We start from the raw sequence: 15,283 nt of genomic DNA, 5'->3' as shown, positions 1-15,283 counted from the left end.
CACAGCCCTCCTTCAACACCTTACCCTACCCTAACACCATCTTACACCCAACAAAAGAACCCTGCCTCCACCCCACCTCGCTAGTGTTGCCGCGACCACTCGCGTCAGCCCAAATCAGTCGCATCCATAGAGATCGACATGCCCCTCTGCGCATGCCCATTCTTCATCCTTCTCGATCTCACAGCGAGTGGCCTCACCCAAAACTTCACGAGGCCTACCTTCGTGGCTGTCAGCAACGATCGCGGCAAGAAGGTTATCGCCGTCAGGATGTCGCCTTCGAGTTGTTTCACCTATAGACGAAAACAAAAAAGGTCCACAGCAACGTTAACAAAGCGCGACATATAACGGGGACGAAGCAGAGAAAGACGTACCAGCACAGGTTGCACCACCGCGACCTCGTTCCTGGACGGCGCTGGATGATATCTCGGTAACGGGCCCTCCGTGCCCGGAGGCGGAAGATGCAAGGTCGACCGATCCACAGTCCCTTCTCTTTCTCGCTTTCTCAGCACGAGCGACAGCGTGGATGCCATAGATTGTCGTTGTTGGTGGGCTTGAAATTTCGGGCGGTGCAAGATGCCACTCGAGAAGTCCCACTGCGAATCAGTCAGTATTTCTGATCCATGAATGTAAGTTGTTTGGAGAGGGAAGGCCAGGACGTACGAAAATGAGCTTGTTGTCCTCGCCTACGCTGCCGAAGCGGTACGTCCGGCCATCACAGCGGACGTCGTCGAATGCGACGGCGGAAACGAAGGACGAGTGACCTTGACATCGGGCTATCACTCTTTGTTCCCAGGGAGAGTAGATATTGACGAGATCGTCTTGGCCTCCTGTCTGCAATCGAGCGGGAAAGTCAGCACGGTCAAAAGTGATATAGATGGGTGTGTAAGGCTCACGATTATGAAGCGACCGTCTGGGGACCACGCCACACAGGTTAGAGAACCGAAGTAGGCAGCATAGCAGTCTACTAGTCTGCGGAAAGCGTAACAAGTTAGGAACGGCCACAAATCAGATAGCTGATGATAACTCACTGCTCTGCAAGCGCATCAATAACTCGAAGACAGCCGTCTTCTGAGATAGCGGCCACAAACTTGACATCCGGGGAGAAAACAAAGTCTGTCAAGTACACGCCATAAGTTTTGGATGTTGTTCAGAACATGGGATCAGGATGCTTACCAACAAGACCTCGTTTTGACACCTTCCAATGGCTGACTGGATTCTTCGCCGACTTCTCCTTATCCCCTCTCCCCGCCGAAGCAGCCGCAGCCGCATTGACAGGATGCCACGACGGCATCGTAACACACATACTATCCAGCGGATTCCATTCACTTACACTTTGTAGCAAATCATCCTGTGTTTGTGGAGAGCGCGGGCCTGGCGAGGTCGGTGGAGATGCAGGCCGGGAGGCCGGCTCGTTTGGCGTGAAGACGCCGTCATCACGGTCTCTATCGTAGACTATTATGGTGCCGTCTGCGTGGGAGACGAGGAAGAGGTTTGTTGAGGAGGGAACCCAGCGGACGGAAGTGCAGGGAGAGCTGGAAATTCTGCCCTACAAGCGTTCAATGATCTGTTGCATTCTCAACAAAGCACGTAGAAAGGGATCTCACCTGCTTGTTCAATCGGCCGTATCGCTGGGAGAACGGGTCTAGAAAACTGGGGTTCAGCTGTGGTAGTTGAAGTGAACGGTGAAAGGATTCTTACCGAACCAGATGAGATCACCAGTGTTAAACCCAACTACAATATCCATACGCTCATGGTTTACGGTTGCTTGGTTGATATCGTGACATGTGGGGAAAGCAGAGAATGATATTCGGGCTAGTGGGTCCTAGTGCATTCGATACAGAATAAATATCGTATACCCACACCAAGCAACCCAAAAACAGAGAGCTCACCTTGGTTTTAGCTCCAACCTCCACCCAATAGAGATTCTTTGCCGAATTATAGAACACGTATGTAGCCTCTCCCTGCTTCGCCTGAAGCGATCTGGAGAGACCCTCCGCAGAGTGTAGCCGAGTGATAAAAGTGGAAGAGGTCGTGCGCATATTATGCTTGGGACGTGTCAAGGCTTTCTTCTTCCCCGCAAGCTGGTGGTGAAATAGACCATGGTGGTGATGGGGAGGATCTTGGGGAGAGATGGGAGTGACAGGTGAACTGTCCTGCACATTGGATACATCTGGTGAGTTATTGCTTTCCTCCGGGGTCTCGCTGCTCGATACACTGAGACCATCCTCCTTCGCTGGACCGGGAGGTGCTGCAGCCCTATCCTTCCAAAAATCTTTGCCCGCTCCACCGAGGAGCTGCGTCAAGCCAGGAGCACCGCCTTTGTACGAAGAAGGGAAGCGGACGATGACTGTGGAAAGTTTGGTGGGGTATATCGGCTGGGGACCAGTAGCGGTGAGTGGGAGAGACTTGTGTTCCTCCGTTACAGAATAGACGCCTTCCGGAGCGACGAAGGTCGAATCGTTCTCCATGATCCCTCGACCGCCGACTGTCGCTGCAAGCTCGGGCTAAGATGAGGACGGGACCGATAAGCGTATGGTGGAAGTAGCACCAGCGGTGTTGAGCGCGGACAGCCGCCGTCTGTGGTGGCGAGAGTGAACATGGGTCAGAACGAAGAGCATGAAACGACCGGATCTTGCGCCCATTTACCTTCAACCGTTCTCTGTCGTCCACTTCGATGAGATCTATCCCCCGCCGTCTGCGCCTCACTGTCAGTATTTTATTTTGTGATATTTATCTGTTCAATGTGCTCACTATCAGAGCTGGCAGATTCGAGCTCCCCGCAGCCGCCGGCTCAATTCCACAGTGGCGGAGCCCCCGCCCGCAGGTGGTTCATTGCCAATCAGCGCGTCTTCCATCCTCCGCACCACTTCCGACTCAGCCTTGCGCACTCCAGGTATAAGATGGCACGACGACGACAACGCGGATGTGCATAGTACAGCGATCATCACTGGGAGACAATGTAGGAAGATGAACCTTTACCAGGCGGTTAGAGACGCGATGAGGTGCATCCATTGTCTTCTGAGGCTCGGCTTCTTCTCAGGCATTCTCATACCGCGGGGTTGATCATGCTCTGACGATCCTTGTGTTGACTCATTCCGGTATATAGTATTGCGCTGCTGAAGGATGAGAACGCTGTCGTATTCGGAGAAGATGTAGCCTTTGGAGGCGTTTTTCGTTGTACCATGGTCCGTAATCATCGCACTTCCCCCGCGCCACACCGATTTCTGATGCTTTGTCCGTAGGGTCTTGCAGAAGAATTTGGTTAGTTTTGTTCACATCCACCTGAATTTATATATCTGACGAATTTCTCAGGTCGCGAGCGTGTCTTCAATACACCTCTTTCAGAGCAAGGCATTGCAGGCTTCGGAATCGGACTCGCTGCCATGGGCCACACCGCCATAGCAGAGATCCAATTCGCGGATTACATCTACCCAGCCTTTGACCAACTTGTAAACGAAGCTGCTAAGATTCGATACCGCAGCGGTGGTCAGTTCAATGTGGGTGGACTTACCATTCGGACGCCAACAATGTCGGTGGGCCACGGGGGATTGTATCATTCCCAGAGCCCTGAAGGTTTCTTTATGGGTGCAGCTGGGCTGAAGGTACGTTCATCTTTCTGTACGACGCGTTGCACTACAGTACTGATTTGTCCCTGAAGATCGTCATTCCACGTTCTCCCATCCAAGCGAAAGGTCTTCTGCTTGCTTCCATACGAGACCCGAACCCCGTCATCTTCATGGAACCAAAGATATTATACCGTTCCGCAGGTCCGCACCTCACCTCATCTCAATATATATCACAATCTGATGTTCTCTTCCTCATCAGTCGAACACGTCCCAGTAGACGACTTCACCCTCCCTCTCTCCCGCGCCGAGATCCTCACTCCGGGTACAGACCTAACCCTCCTCACCTGGGGCACGCCCGTATACCACTGCGAAACCGCCCTCCGCATACTCTCCAACCCACCCCCGTCCCTCGCACCCCACATCCCTCAGTCCCTCCGCTCCGCCAAGATCGAACTGATCGACTTGCGCACGATATTGCCGTGGGACGCGGAGACGGTGATCGAGAGCGTGAAGAAGACGGGGAGGTTGGTCGTCGTGCATGAGGCGGGGAAGACGGGAGGTGTGGGGGGAGAGATCGCGGCGGAGGTGCAGAAGAAGGCGTTTTTGAGGATGCAGGCGCCGGTGAGGAGGGTTGCGGGCTGGGAGTGAGTTGCTTTATTTTCTTCTTCGTCTTCTTTCTTCGATGAGTGCGCGTAGAGGGTTTACTGACGGTGTTTGCTTGCTTGTTTGTGCAGTACGCCCGTTGGTTTGCAGTACGAGAAGTTCATCATACCGGACGCTGTGCGGATATTAGACGCTATCCTCGAGACTTTGACATATTGATCAAGTGCATTGAATCGCAACACGTTTTCGAGTTCTCGCAACGCATCGCAATGTGTATATGTAACTATTTGTGAAGTTTTTTCTGTACACTAATGAAATGTAATAACTTATCATGTTTCTTCTGGATGTGTGGCGCAGTTCCCGGCGTGCTCACTCAATTGTGCTGTCGAAGGGGTCAGGCCCTTTCGAGCGGCACCACACTTTAAGAAGTTCGACATTTGACGACAGCGAGTAAATAATATGAAAACACACACAGCATAGGAAAAGCACGAAAGCACGGTATAGTCACAGCAATGATAGTACAGAGTCAGAGCGCATATCAACCGTACACCAGTCCCACATTAGATCCACAGAGGTTATTCACAAAAAAAAAAAAAAAAAAGAGAACCTTGAATAGGTAAGGAGCTCAGGAACGGGTGTTAGTCGCTGATACTACTGACTGAGCATGCCTTGGCTAAGTCGCATACAATGATAGTGGTATCGTCAATATAGATCGGAGGCTCCCTAGTGGGAGAAGACACCATCTTTTGATCCATGCATGTCTCGAGCCTCTCGACATTCGTGCCACCGAGTAGATTGACCAAAACCTCGACGGCTCTGTTGCCATCCTCACCGTTCCAGTGGAGATCAACCGGATGACCAAGGATCTCGGCCAAAGATGAATCAGGATCGCCTCGGAGCAAGGCCGCGACGACCTGACAGGGATCGACCTTGCACGGCTCTTCGGGTTCTTGGTGAAACACCCAGTCCCCACTAACGAGGTTATCGACGCCATCGGTGAAGATGGTGATGATTGGTCCGTCAGCCCAGTAGGGCTGAAGATCAATGAAACGCACGGAAGGCGTTGCAGATAAATAGGGTGGCGTTATGTTGTATTTAACTACGGGGTCCGGGTCGAGTCTGTTGGACGTCGTGGGCATGAAACTGAAGAGATAATGCTTGAACGAAGCTCTGAACTTGAGGTCGAAATCGCCGATAGCTGGAAGGTGGAAGTGAAAGCCTTCGTAAAGCATTGTTTAGATGAGAGATTAGGAAGGGACCTGGGACAAACCTCGTGTCATTGCGCTACAGCCCAGAATGCGACCTTCATCGAAGATATGCTCCTCAGTCGCCCAGTGCTCCATTGCCACTTTGAAATATTCCTGTGGATTCTTGAGATTATGGTGCTCGTTCAGTCGCTGCCAATCTATCGAGCTCGAAGAACTGTTCGTCGAAAGAGCTAACGATTTAGATATACCCAGGTTGGTCAGAGAAAGAATATATAACGGTGCAAGAATATTGCTCACCAACTGTCGAATCGCCTACACCGATAGACCACATAAACTGATGTGTAACGTTTATGAGAGAAATCGCGAGAGTCGATCCACACCATGCACGTTGCAGGACTTCTGTGTGCTTGTCGATCAATGCATGGGCCTGTGGTTCTGTGATTTTGGATGGATGCGGACATAGATGCTTCACTGCACGGCCTATTGAGTCGTCAAAGGCTTCTATCTCATTTCGCACCATAGCGCCAATGATTGCATCAGCCTCTTGGATGTTTTGTCGATCCAAAATACCATGCAACTCGGCTTGGATGAGGTAGACAAGTGCTTTGCGCAATCGACCGGGCAAGTTTGTCGCAATGTAACTGGATGTCGTGGTGCCTCCATGACCTAGACGAGGTACCAAAAATATGAGGCTTTGCAGATGTACAGCGCAGATTTATATTGGTACCATCGCATACGGCAAGAAATAGCCATTTTTGCCCAAGTATTTCCCATTCCTCAGTCACAAAGCGATCCTCATTAATTCGGTTGAGGTCAGGTTGAAATGTTACCGTATGCACTCCCATTTCCTTGACCGTTGTTTTCGACAAGAATGTCTCCAAGCGCCCTCGAGAATCATAGAGCTTCGACATTCTCCGCGATGGAGTGAGAGGCTGAGTGGTATAGAGATATGACGGTGTGACAAGTTCAAGATCAAGCTGCGGGAGTGTGGCGCTTTTGACACTTCGTTCAATTCAAACTCCGCTATGATTCGAATACTTGGCTTGTTACCGATGGCGTGGATGCCCACCTCCATCCTCCTGCACGTCTTCCACGTAGTGGATGCCTGTCCGTAACGATGTAGGACTCGTTCTAGTCCTAAATCACACCCAAAAGGTGAACCGGGGGAGACCTCGCCCCGAATCCCAGGTTATTCTGGGATGCGTGACAAAAATTCCACGAAAAGTTCACCTGTAGAGGGCTGACCAGAGGAAATCTGACAGCTGTGGAGCTTTAGATCTGAAGGAGGGGTCGGACCCCCCTCTCCAGACCAAAACCATGCTCTAAACTCGCTTCTCGTGCCCAATCCAGGAGGGAAAGCTTCATCCGGGGCACTTTTTTGAATGATCCGGGTCGGTTCTGCCTGGCGCCGAGATGCCGACGTCGTCCTATGACGGGCAAGGCTCGAAAACTTGGAGTTCTACACCCAATCCAAATGGTACTTACGGTTTGGAACTCCAGTTCTCACACAGGCAGATTTCCGGTCATCAAGGTGTGACATGACGGTCTAGGATAGAATCTAGTACCTGAAGCGTTACGGACAGGCATCCTGGCTAATAAAATGAATCGAGGACGACTGAGGAGATCTTGAGACTAAGATAATACGAGTCAGTGTGAAGGTCGGGTTTTGAATCTAGATGAGAAGTTGGGTAAGGTTGCGGTTTGGACTCAAAGTTAGAACTCATCTATTGAACTAAGACTCACTTAGAACAAGCAGCAGCTCGCTGGGTTGCGTGCGCATCAGGGTTGAATAGTAGGCTGCAGCAAGTGGCGCGTTGGCAGCAAGGTGCGTTGGCGACATATTATGTTTGAAACTCCGACAGAACTCCGACAAGGCAACCATAAATCTCCATAATCGTATCTGGATATCATAGTAGGGGACAAAGAGATTGAAGAGTCCGCATGGTGAATATTTATCAAAGGCCACACGACAGCGAACTATAGCGTCAGTGCACAGCGAAAAGGCGTAGCAGTGGCACAAAAGAGCACAAGCCGACGATAGCAGCGATGATTTCCTTCGGCGCACGAACAATGCAACAGATGCAAGGAGGTGAAGGACAAATGCACGTGTGGAAGGCGACCGTGAGTGGGAATCACGTAGAGAAAGCTATAACTAACGAATATGCAAGACTAGAAAGCTCAAAGCAAGGACGGAAAGGGGTCAACGGAATAACGCGATACAAGGCCTAGGGTTTCAAACTGGAGGACTGGGAGAGCTAAGAGAGCTGAGAGAACGAGATGACAAAGACAACAATGGAAACGATGATAGCTCGTGGCGTTACAAAACGACAGCGACGAGGACAAATCTAGACAAGAACAAACGCAATACGACGATGATCAAAGCGAGATGGAAACAAAGAAAAAGACAAACAAATCTGGGCGGACAAACCTCTCAACGCCTAAACCTAGTACCGGGGACTGGATCTGGATGGGCCCTCGTTCGGGTCGCCAACCCACTGAATGGGCTGTCCCTCTATCCATCGGGAGATATCGAGCGGAGTCGGCGAGCTCGACAGAAGCTCGTGTTGGCCAGAGAGAGTCATCGGGTCAAGGAAGACCAGCTGTCCCGGAGGGGCGCCTGTAGGTGTTGAGTTTGAAGCGGAGGCTCGCGCTCTCTTACGTTTGCCAGTGGGGGTACTATTGTTGCTCGTGGTGATGGCAAGAGCAGGTGGCGGGGGTATAGGACTCAGAGCTGCATGGATCCTGGCCGACGTTGAAGCCATCGCGGACACAGAGCGATTCCGAGCAGGGGAGGTGTTGGGGGGCCGTCTTGGGGCCCCTGGCGGCTCTTGGAATGGTGAAAAAGTCACCTGGGCCGGAAATTCGACTGGTGAATTTTGGGTCCCAGACGCTCGCGGAGAGGGTTGCTCTTGCTCCTCTGATGGATCTTGACCGTCTGTGGTCTTGGGCACTCTGTGCGAGCTTTCTGAGGCACTCTAAGATAATACAATAATATACAGGAAACCCAGAATTACGACATCTTTCTGAGATGTGGGTTGAGAGTGGGGCCTAACGTACCCTGTCCCGCTTCGCCCCTACGGTTGGACTAGGCGTGTCTCCGTCGCGTGATGCCCTTTCTTTCTCCTTACCCTTAGCCTTCTTTCGGTGTGCCGAAGATGGCTCTGGGGGAGGCAACATGCGGCCAGGGATATTATGGCCGTTGATAATCATCCACTCTATGACAGAAAAAGGAGTTGAGACACGTGGTGCTATTTGTCCCAAAAGAGACACACGTACCGAGATCACGATAGCGCCAAACGAAGGTGACTTCAGGGCCGGGATTCGTATTGTCGAAGGGTTCAAATGTACGAGTGAGCTCGTGTTGATAGCCCGTGGGCCTCGCAGCCTCGTAGCTGATCGCGCAAGAACAGAACATGAATGACCTGTAACTACGTTTGAGATAGAATGCTGTGACGTACCCAACTGCGAGGGGGAAATGTCTCCCTTTTCCCTTCATAGGCTCCGGAATGGCATCAACGATCGAGTTAGCCCCGCAGTGTTCTCGCAGGGTGACCTTCTTGATCCATAACGCGATCTTGCCACACTTCTGCAGATCGTACCTGTAGTCCAGCGGTGCATCCGACGGGTCTATGCAGCGACACCCAGAATGCCATCCCAATCGTCAGTGTCAATATACAGCAGAATGACCAGTTGGACACGCACTTTGATCTGGGACCTTCGCGAACGAGAATGGCCGCTCGCTCTCTGGACCAGTCCTTACCCCGGAACGAAAACTCGTTCCGCTGCCGTACAAGAACTTTCCGGGGACCGTGACACCATCAAGCTCGATGTAGGACGCCGAGGCGATTCCGCTGCCCCGATCCCTCCAGTGAATCGTAAACGTCTAGTGAGGTCGATGTTATCATCAACAACGGCACTTCGGGCGGCAACGCGATAGGAATGGTTGGACTAACCTTGCCCTGTTCGGCCAGAAGGAAGCAGGATATTTCTCTCGCCGCAGCATCGCCCTTGACGTCGTACACGGACATTATCTCGCCATCGCATTCGAGCCAGGCATCAAAGTCCCCGTATGAGAGCATCGATGTCATGTCTGTGGGTGTGTGTTGTTATGATAGGTGGGATACGAGTGGGGGTGTGTTTGAAAGATTGTTGTGTGTGTGCTGGCTTTTCTATGATTATCGACGTGGGCGCGCAAAAGTGCGGGGGATGTTGAGAAACAAGGAAAGCAAGATAAAGCAGAAAGCAACAATGCAGCACGAAAGCAAGAAGGCGACAGCTATATATACAATTTCAGCCAAGATGACACGTGCAACAAAGTACACAATCAACAAGGCTCACTCACCAAAGAACAATGAAGGCCGAGGCCTACGGCCGAGCAAGAAAAGAACAAACCGTGCCGGAAGAGGAACAAGGAGATTGACACACAGGTTGAAGCGCTCGAGCCGAACTGAACACAACGTGTTTAGGCGCGCTTCTTTCAATCTCCGCCGGAAGCGCTATAGTCACATGATCGCGTACACATTCAAGCCATGACTTATGTTGAGTCGCGTCGCCATCATCCTCTCCGCTGCTCGACGCGTCTCGACGAACGCGACTATTCCTTGCTCTTTACCCATTCTTCGAGATAGACCATCAGTCTATCCGCACTTACTTCGCGAAATTATGCCTCCCAAACGTGCAGCTAGCTCCAAACGCAAAGCCGATGCTTCTGAGTCGGAAGACCACGAAGAGGGTGCCAGCTCAAAGGCTGGCACCAAAAAGACGAAAAAGGCCAAGGTTGACTCGAAACAGACAGTGGAGACTAGTTCCGTGCCAAGTGTGGCAGCGAACGGTCAACCAACGAACAAGGTTCTGCCAGTCACCATTACTTTCCCTCCAAAGACATCAGATTCGGTACGGATAGCTTCATGGAATATTTGTGGTCTTGCTGCCAGTCAGAAGAAGGTGCGTCTAATCACTTTATGATGCAGCCGCGCACTCACGTCCCCTGGATGTAGGGATTTAAATACTACGTGGAAGCCGAGGATCCCGACATCCTGATCTTGACCGAAACAAAAGTAAACGACGAACCTGTCGACCCGGCGCTCACGACCAGGTTTCCACACCGCTACTGGTCCATTTCGTCTAAGAAGACCTACTCTGGCACTGCGGTCCTCTCCAAAGTGAAACCATTGAACGTGGATAAGACGCTTCCTGGACACCCGGATCCTGAGTCCGTGAAGGGAAGGATTATCACCTTGGAATTTGAGGGCTGCTATGTCGTGGCGACGTATGTTGTCAATGCGGGGCAGGGTCTGAAGGTATGTCCTGGGCTCTTCATTTTAGAGTGTCGACTGTTGACGTCGGCCATCCTCGCGGGTGATAGACTATGGACGCGAAAAAGACATGGAACAAACACTTCGATGCGTATATACGCGAGCTCGACACAAAGAAACCAGTCATCTGGGGAGGTGACCTAAACGTCGCACCAACCGCCCTCGGTCTGTTTTTCCCATGCCGTTTCACTCATCATGCGTACATACTGACCTACCTCCCCCACCATCTTCATCGACGACAGATCTTGCCAACCCGAAACCCAACTGGAACAAAACCCCAGGTTACACAGAAGAAGAGACATCTGCCTACGCTCGCATCCTGAATGGACCGTCGCATCCGGATCCATCGGAAGGTGCTAACAAGTTTGTCGATGTGTGGAGACAGCGGAATCCTGAGTTACGACATTACACGTATTGGGGATACAGGTGCGCATCCCCCCTCTATCTATTTACTTGAGCGTCCACTAAATAATAGATGGACCTACTTTGACATGTGCAGGTTCAATGCTAGGCAAAAGGGCATTGGCTGGCGATTAGATATGTGTAAGTATTCTTTCGATATCGTCACCAACACCTCACTCATACTTCTGCACACAGTTGTCCTCAGCGAACGAATAGTAGACCGAGTCAAAATGTGCGAGATCAGGAGCGATATCTATGGTGCATCCGACCACTGTCCGCTCGTATTGGAAGTCCAGGCGCCACTATGAACGAGATTCACTGCTTTTATTCGTCTGCTATCCGTATCATGTTTTGGTTCGCTTTCAGCACTGTACTATATTCCCCGTTAATGGACATTATTGATTCATCGATATATAAATAAAGCACGACACATCCGGATCGTGCAGAGTGTCCAAACATGAGCGAGCATAGGTATACCAAACCACGGAACCATGAAATAATACCAAAACAAACAATAAAGCAATCACGCAAATAGTCCATGCCCATACACTCTAGCGCTCAAACACCAGAAAGACGGTGCGAGCCCTACACCTCCGGCAAACCGCTATAATGCGACGCCCCGCCAAACGTCGAGGCATTCTGACTGAAAGGTCTGGCAGAGCCAGTGTTCGAAGTCGTGTTGATCGTGTTGTTGGTCGTGTGTATGGAGGGACCTGACGGGCCGGGGGATGCTGGAGTCGTCGTCGTCGCGGGATATGTACTTGGGTCGGAGGGGTCCTGTGGCATATCAGGCAGTAAGACGGAGACGGGGACGAGCGGATGAGCAGAGTGATGAGATACGAAACATGAATGAGAGAGGGAAGAATGAGACGCACATAATACTTCATCGGAATCCCACCCTCATTCGAAGGCGACCGCTCGTCCGAATATCCACCCTCATACCCACCTCCTCCCATCCCGCCAACCCCATACCCCGAATACCTCCCCGCCGCCCCTGCCCCCACCTCACTCCTATCCTCCACACTCGGCGCAGCCTTATAATCCGGCCCCCCACTCGCCCTCTTCCTCCTCAAAAACCACACGCCCAATCCAACTAAAGCCGCCAGGCCCACCAAGCCGCCCACGACCCCGCCTGCGATGGCTCCGGCCGGTGTTGACGTCCGGGAGGTGACTTCTGTGGGTTGGGAAGCAGAATCGGCGGAGGAGGTTGCGGAGGAGGATTTGGTTCCTGTTGCGGATGCGGAGGCGGATTTGGAGGTGCTGAGGGTGGAGGTGGCGACTGTTGTTGGGCCGGAGGTGGCTGTTGATTCGACGGCGGCTGGGTTCGGGTTTGAGTCGTGTGAGTGTGAGGGCAGGATGACAGGAGGGAGGGGTGGACTTACAGGTATCCGCTTTGGCAGAGACGTTATCAAAAGTGTCGGAGTCCTGCGTAGGTTTTCAAAAAATGCAAAGCGCAGATATCAACATCCTGAAAGTCGAGGAACTCAAACACAGAAAGGGCTAATACTGACCGTTACCGTCAAGTATGCCCAGCCCGGCACCCGCGTGCCACTCGGTATAGACTCCGGAAGACTATACGGGATATAAGTGTCGGTTAATCCGCATAGATGAAGTGAAGGTGTAAGACAAGCAGACTTACGTTCCATCAGCACCAACACTACTACAATTCAGCGCCCACTCCGACCACCTACGAACGAAAACAGTCAATACACACATCTCAACAACCCGACAATTCCCTCTCCTCCTCTTCCTCCTCCTTATGAACAAGAATCAAAAAAACGCACTGTATCCATTCCCCACCCTGACATCCCCCACACGCGCTAACGAGCGAATAAACGACCGTATTGCATTTACACAGATTGTCTGTATTCGCGACTGTAGGGCCGGTATAGTGATTATCGGGGAGGAGGGTGGGGATGGAGAATTCTGCGTTCGTTGCGGAACGTAAAAGCACATATTCAGATCCCGAGCAGCAGAGATACTCGAAGGAGGAGGGAGGAGGGAAGAAGAGAGACGTACGACCGCTATTACACACCGCTTCGAGGTAAGCCGCGACTTTACACGGGTTCTGCTCCAGACTGTTGTACGACTGACGAAACATCCACACATCCACACACAGACAGAAACGAATATCGAAGTCAGCAGTCAGCATCATAATAATACGACCTTTCAAAGCTTCAGTATTCGATCGCGCACGATATCGATTCCTGAAGGCTGAAGGAAAGGCGTGGAAATTATGGTGGTGGTGAACTTTTGCTCACCCATGACCAATCAGTGTCATCCGTACAATTCGGCGTACTTATTTGAGCTCTCGAGTCGGACGTGAGGAGCAGGAAGAGGAGCCCGATCGAGCAAGATACACTGGCAAAGCGCGAAACAGACTGAGGGGCGGAAGTGAACATAGTCGAGGCCGTGATACCTGTGCAAGCTTCAAAGCAGTCAAAGCAGAATCTTCAATCTCCAAGCACTAGGAACGACCAAGAGGTACTGAAATCGCGAAGAGTCGAAGTCGACGACGGGAGGGTCCAGGATCCCGCTCACGATGGCGGACAGTGACAAAGAACTGCAACTCAAACACGGGGCACCTCCTCCCCTCCCCTCACCCGCATCCTCGCACGGACCTCAAACCAGGCCGTCCGTCCCTGTCCTGGGCACATATCAAAGGGAATGCAAATAAATCGGTCCACGCGAACGGCCCAGTACGTGAATTTGATCGTTAGGACCTGTTAGCGCTCGACGTCCGATTGATGGCGGCGTGAAGGTTGTTTGATGTGTTGATGCACGTGGGATAGTGGGATGGACTGGGTTGTTTTTGGGTTTATTGAGAGGGAAAGGAGGGCAGGACAAGGCGTGGATAGTCTTGGGCTGTCACGGAGATCAATGGCAAGGAGGAGGAATCCGAGGATGGGTGATAAGGAGGAAGGAGAGGCGCCACAGTGGCGTTACTTTTCATTCTGATGATTAGAACATCTCAACATGCTTCCGACGCTTCTTGGCGCACTCGATAAAATTACTATCACTTGTTACTGGCATTCACATCTCTTTACTGCCTTGAAGTCCCGAAACTGCTATCAAGTAGAGGCGTATTTTTCGACTCAACAGACTACAACAAGCTCGACGAAGAGTCACGACAAAACACACCTTACTACCACCTCCGAACTCGAACCATCGCTTCCTCCTCCCACCCCCATCTCACCACCCACCTCCAAAAAAAGCCCTCACACCCAACCGCGTCATCCTCCTCGCCTCCGTCCTCCCCGCCTCCTTCGAATCGCCTCCTTCTACGTAACCTCCCATCCACGCGATCGATTACTTACTCACTTCAAGTTCTCCCTTCTTCCTTCCGACTCCACAGCCCCACAATCACCCACAATCCCCACCTTTTTCCCGCCGTCCCGCCGATAAACAAAGACTCCTCCCTTCCTCCTGGAGTACGAACACGTGTACTCCGTCAAAAGCCAAGCCAAGCCGACAAAAAAGGGGTCTTCGCTTTTGCGTGACGTATCATCCTTTTTTTGTGATGTGATTGTGTGATTGTCGCAGATAGCAATGACGTCGATCGGACATTGTTGAGCCGGGGAATTGGTGTGGGAATTTTGGAATGAGACGCGTGGGGGCGGAGCCGAAGACGCGTCGAAGGAAGGGATTGGACGCCACAATTCTTGGGAAGGACGAGGGGATTCGCCACTTGACCTCTCTCTCTCAACCTCCACTTCGGCGCTATAGCTTCAACACGTATCATATCATTGTCAAGCATAAAAACATAATACATCAACGAACATGCCGCCGTCTAACGGTAAGTCATTCATGTAGCCACATTCCTCCTACTCCCAGTCCCACCCCGTAAACGACTAGATGTATGCGCATATATACACCCCTATCCCTCCCTGCCATACATGTCCACGCCCCGCCTCCCTTCCTTACGTTCCCCCATCAAGACTTAGACTGACCTATAATCCACCAAAGCAGCCAAAGCCAAACAAACCAAATCAGTCCCAGTCCCAGCTCAAGGTCAAAGTCGTCAACGACGCGCAGCCGCCCCGAAGAAGTTCTCCAGGGACGAATCAGGCTCGGACGAGAATAGTAACGACGACAACGACGCGGAGGACTCTGACGAGGAGGGTGATGAAGATGACGATGAGGAAGAGGACGAAGAGGCGGATGATGAGGAAGATTCTAGGTGAGTTTT

The 15,283-nt window shown here is 51.7% G+C and overlaps 7 protein-coding genes across 7 annotated transcripts; 3 read left to right on the top strand and 4 right to left on the bottom strand.

Moving 5' to 3' along the window:
• Nucleotides 1–104: 104 nt before the first annotated feature.
• Nucleotides 105–2,468, bottom strand: STEHIDRAFT_129170 (WD40 repeat-like protein; the record flags this gene model as incomplete). Its single annotated transcript, XM_007301238.1, has 9 exons — nucleotides 105–290; nucleotides 372–593; nucleotides 661–831; nucleotides 894–969; nucleotides 1,029–1,113; nucleotides 1,174–1,546; nucleotides 1,605–1,642; nucleotides 1,699–1,822; nucleotides 1,890–2,468. The coding sequence occupies 9 exons, from the start codon at nucleotides 2,466–2,468 to the stop codon at nucleotides 105–107; spliced, it is 1,854 nt and encodes a 617-aa protein (XP_007301300.1).
• Nucleotides 2,469–2,967: 499 nt separating this feature from the next.
• Nucleotides 2,968–4,388, top strand: STEHIDRAFT_52448 (thiamine diphosphate-binding protein; the record flags this gene model as incomplete). The annotated part of the gene is made up of 7 exons (XM_007300482.1): nucleotides 2,968–3,002; nucleotides 3,107–3,185; nucleotides 3,243–3,261; nucleotides 3,313–3,602; nucleotides 3,659–3,767; nucleotides 3,826–4,210; nucleotides 4,301–4,388. The coding sequence occupies 7 exons, from the start codon at nucleotides 2,968–2,970 to the stop codon at nucleotides 4,386–4,388; spliced, it is 1,005 nt and encodes a 334-aa protein (XP_007300544.1).
• Nucleotides 4,389–4,807: 419 nt separating this feature from the next.
• STEHIDRAFT_154160 (protein serine/threonine phosphatase 2C) lies at nucleotides 4,808–6,130 on the bottom strand (the record flags this gene model as incomplete). Its single annotated transcript, XM_007301237.1, has 4 exons — nucleotides 4,808–5,367; nucleotides 5,440–5,607; nucleotides 5,675–6,043; nucleotides 6,115–6,130. The coding sequence occupies 4 exons, from the start codon at nucleotides 6,128–6,130 to the stop codon at nucleotides 4,808–4,810; spliced, it is 1,113 nt and encodes a 370-aa protein (XP_007301299.1).
• A 1,162-nt stretch (nucleotides 6,131–7,292) lies between these two features.
• On the top strand, nucleotides 7,293–8,034 carry STEHIDRAFT_145435 (uncharacterized protein). The gene has a single exon (XM_007301236.1). It carries the CDS (start codon nucleotides 7,750–7,752, stop codon nucleotides 8,005–8,007), a length of 258 nt encoding a protein of 85 aa, XP_007301298.1. The 5' UTR covers nucleotides 7,293–7,749; the 3' UTR covers nucleotides 8,008–8,034.
• Nucleotides 8,035–8,305: 271 nt separating this feature from the next.
• On the bottom strand, nucleotides 8,306–9,434 carry STEHIDRAFT_119354 (uncharacterized protein). The gene is made up of 5 exons (XM_007301235.1): nucleotides 9,331–9,434; nucleotides 9,080–9,260; nucleotides 8,836–9,004; nucleotides 8,654–8,769; nucleotides 8,306–8,592 (listed from the first exon to the last, which is right to left on the bottom strand). The coding sequence occupies exons 1-5, from the start codon at nucleotides 9,403–9,405 to the stop codon at nucleotides 8,426–8,428; spliced, it is 708 nt and encodes a 235-aa protein (XP_007301297.1). The 5' UTR covers nucleotides 9,406–9,434; the 3' UTR covers nucleotides 8,306–8,425.
• A 527-nt stretch (nucleotides 9,435–9,961) lies between these two features.
• STEHIDRAFT_119353 (uncharacterized protein) lies at nucleotides 9,962–11,474 on the top strand. Its single transcript, XM_007301234.1, has 6 exons — nucleotides 9,962–10,321; nucleotides 10,375–10,677; nucleotides 10,743–10,857; nucleotides 10,935–11,118; nucleotides 11,192–11,235; nucleotides 11,290–11,474. The coding sequence occupies exons 1-6, from the start codon at nucleotides 10,040–10,042 to the stop codon at nucleotides 11,400–11,402; spliced, it is 1,041 nt and encodes a 346-aa protein (XP_007301296.1). The 5' UTR covers nucleotides 9,962–10,039; the 3' UTR covers nucleotides 11,403–11,474.
• Nucleotides 11,475–11,488: 14 nt separating this feature from the next.
• On the bottom strand, nucleotides 11,489–13,847 carry STEHIDRAFT_119352 (uncharacterized protein). The gene is made up of 8 exons (XM_007301233.1): nucleotides 13,356–13,847; nucleotides 13,114–13,259; nucleotides 12,879–13,020; nucleotides 12,734–12,781; nucleotides 12,606–12,666; nucleotides 12,477–12,519; nucleotides 11,970–12,412; nucleotides 11,489–11,871 (listed from the first exon to the last, which is right to left on the bottom strand). Exons 1-8 carry the CDS (start codon nucleotides 13,373–13,375, stop codon nucleotides 11,680–11,682), a joined length of 1,095 nt encoding a protein of 364 aa, XP_007301295.1. The 5' UTR covers nucleotides 13,376–13,847; the 3' UTR covers nucleotides 11,489–11,679.
• Nucleotides 13,848–15,283: the final 1,436 nt, after the last annotated feature.

The sequence above is a fragment of the Stereum hirsutum genome (assembly GCF_000264905.1).
Source record: "Stereum hirsutum FP-91666 SS1 unplaced genomic scaffold STEHIscaffold_3, whole genome shotgun sequence".
NCBI lineage: Eukaryota > Fungi > Basidiomycota > Agaricomycetes > Russulales > Stereaceae > Stereum > Stereum hirsutum.
This window is presented reverse-complemented; position numbering and strand designations above follow the sequence as displayed.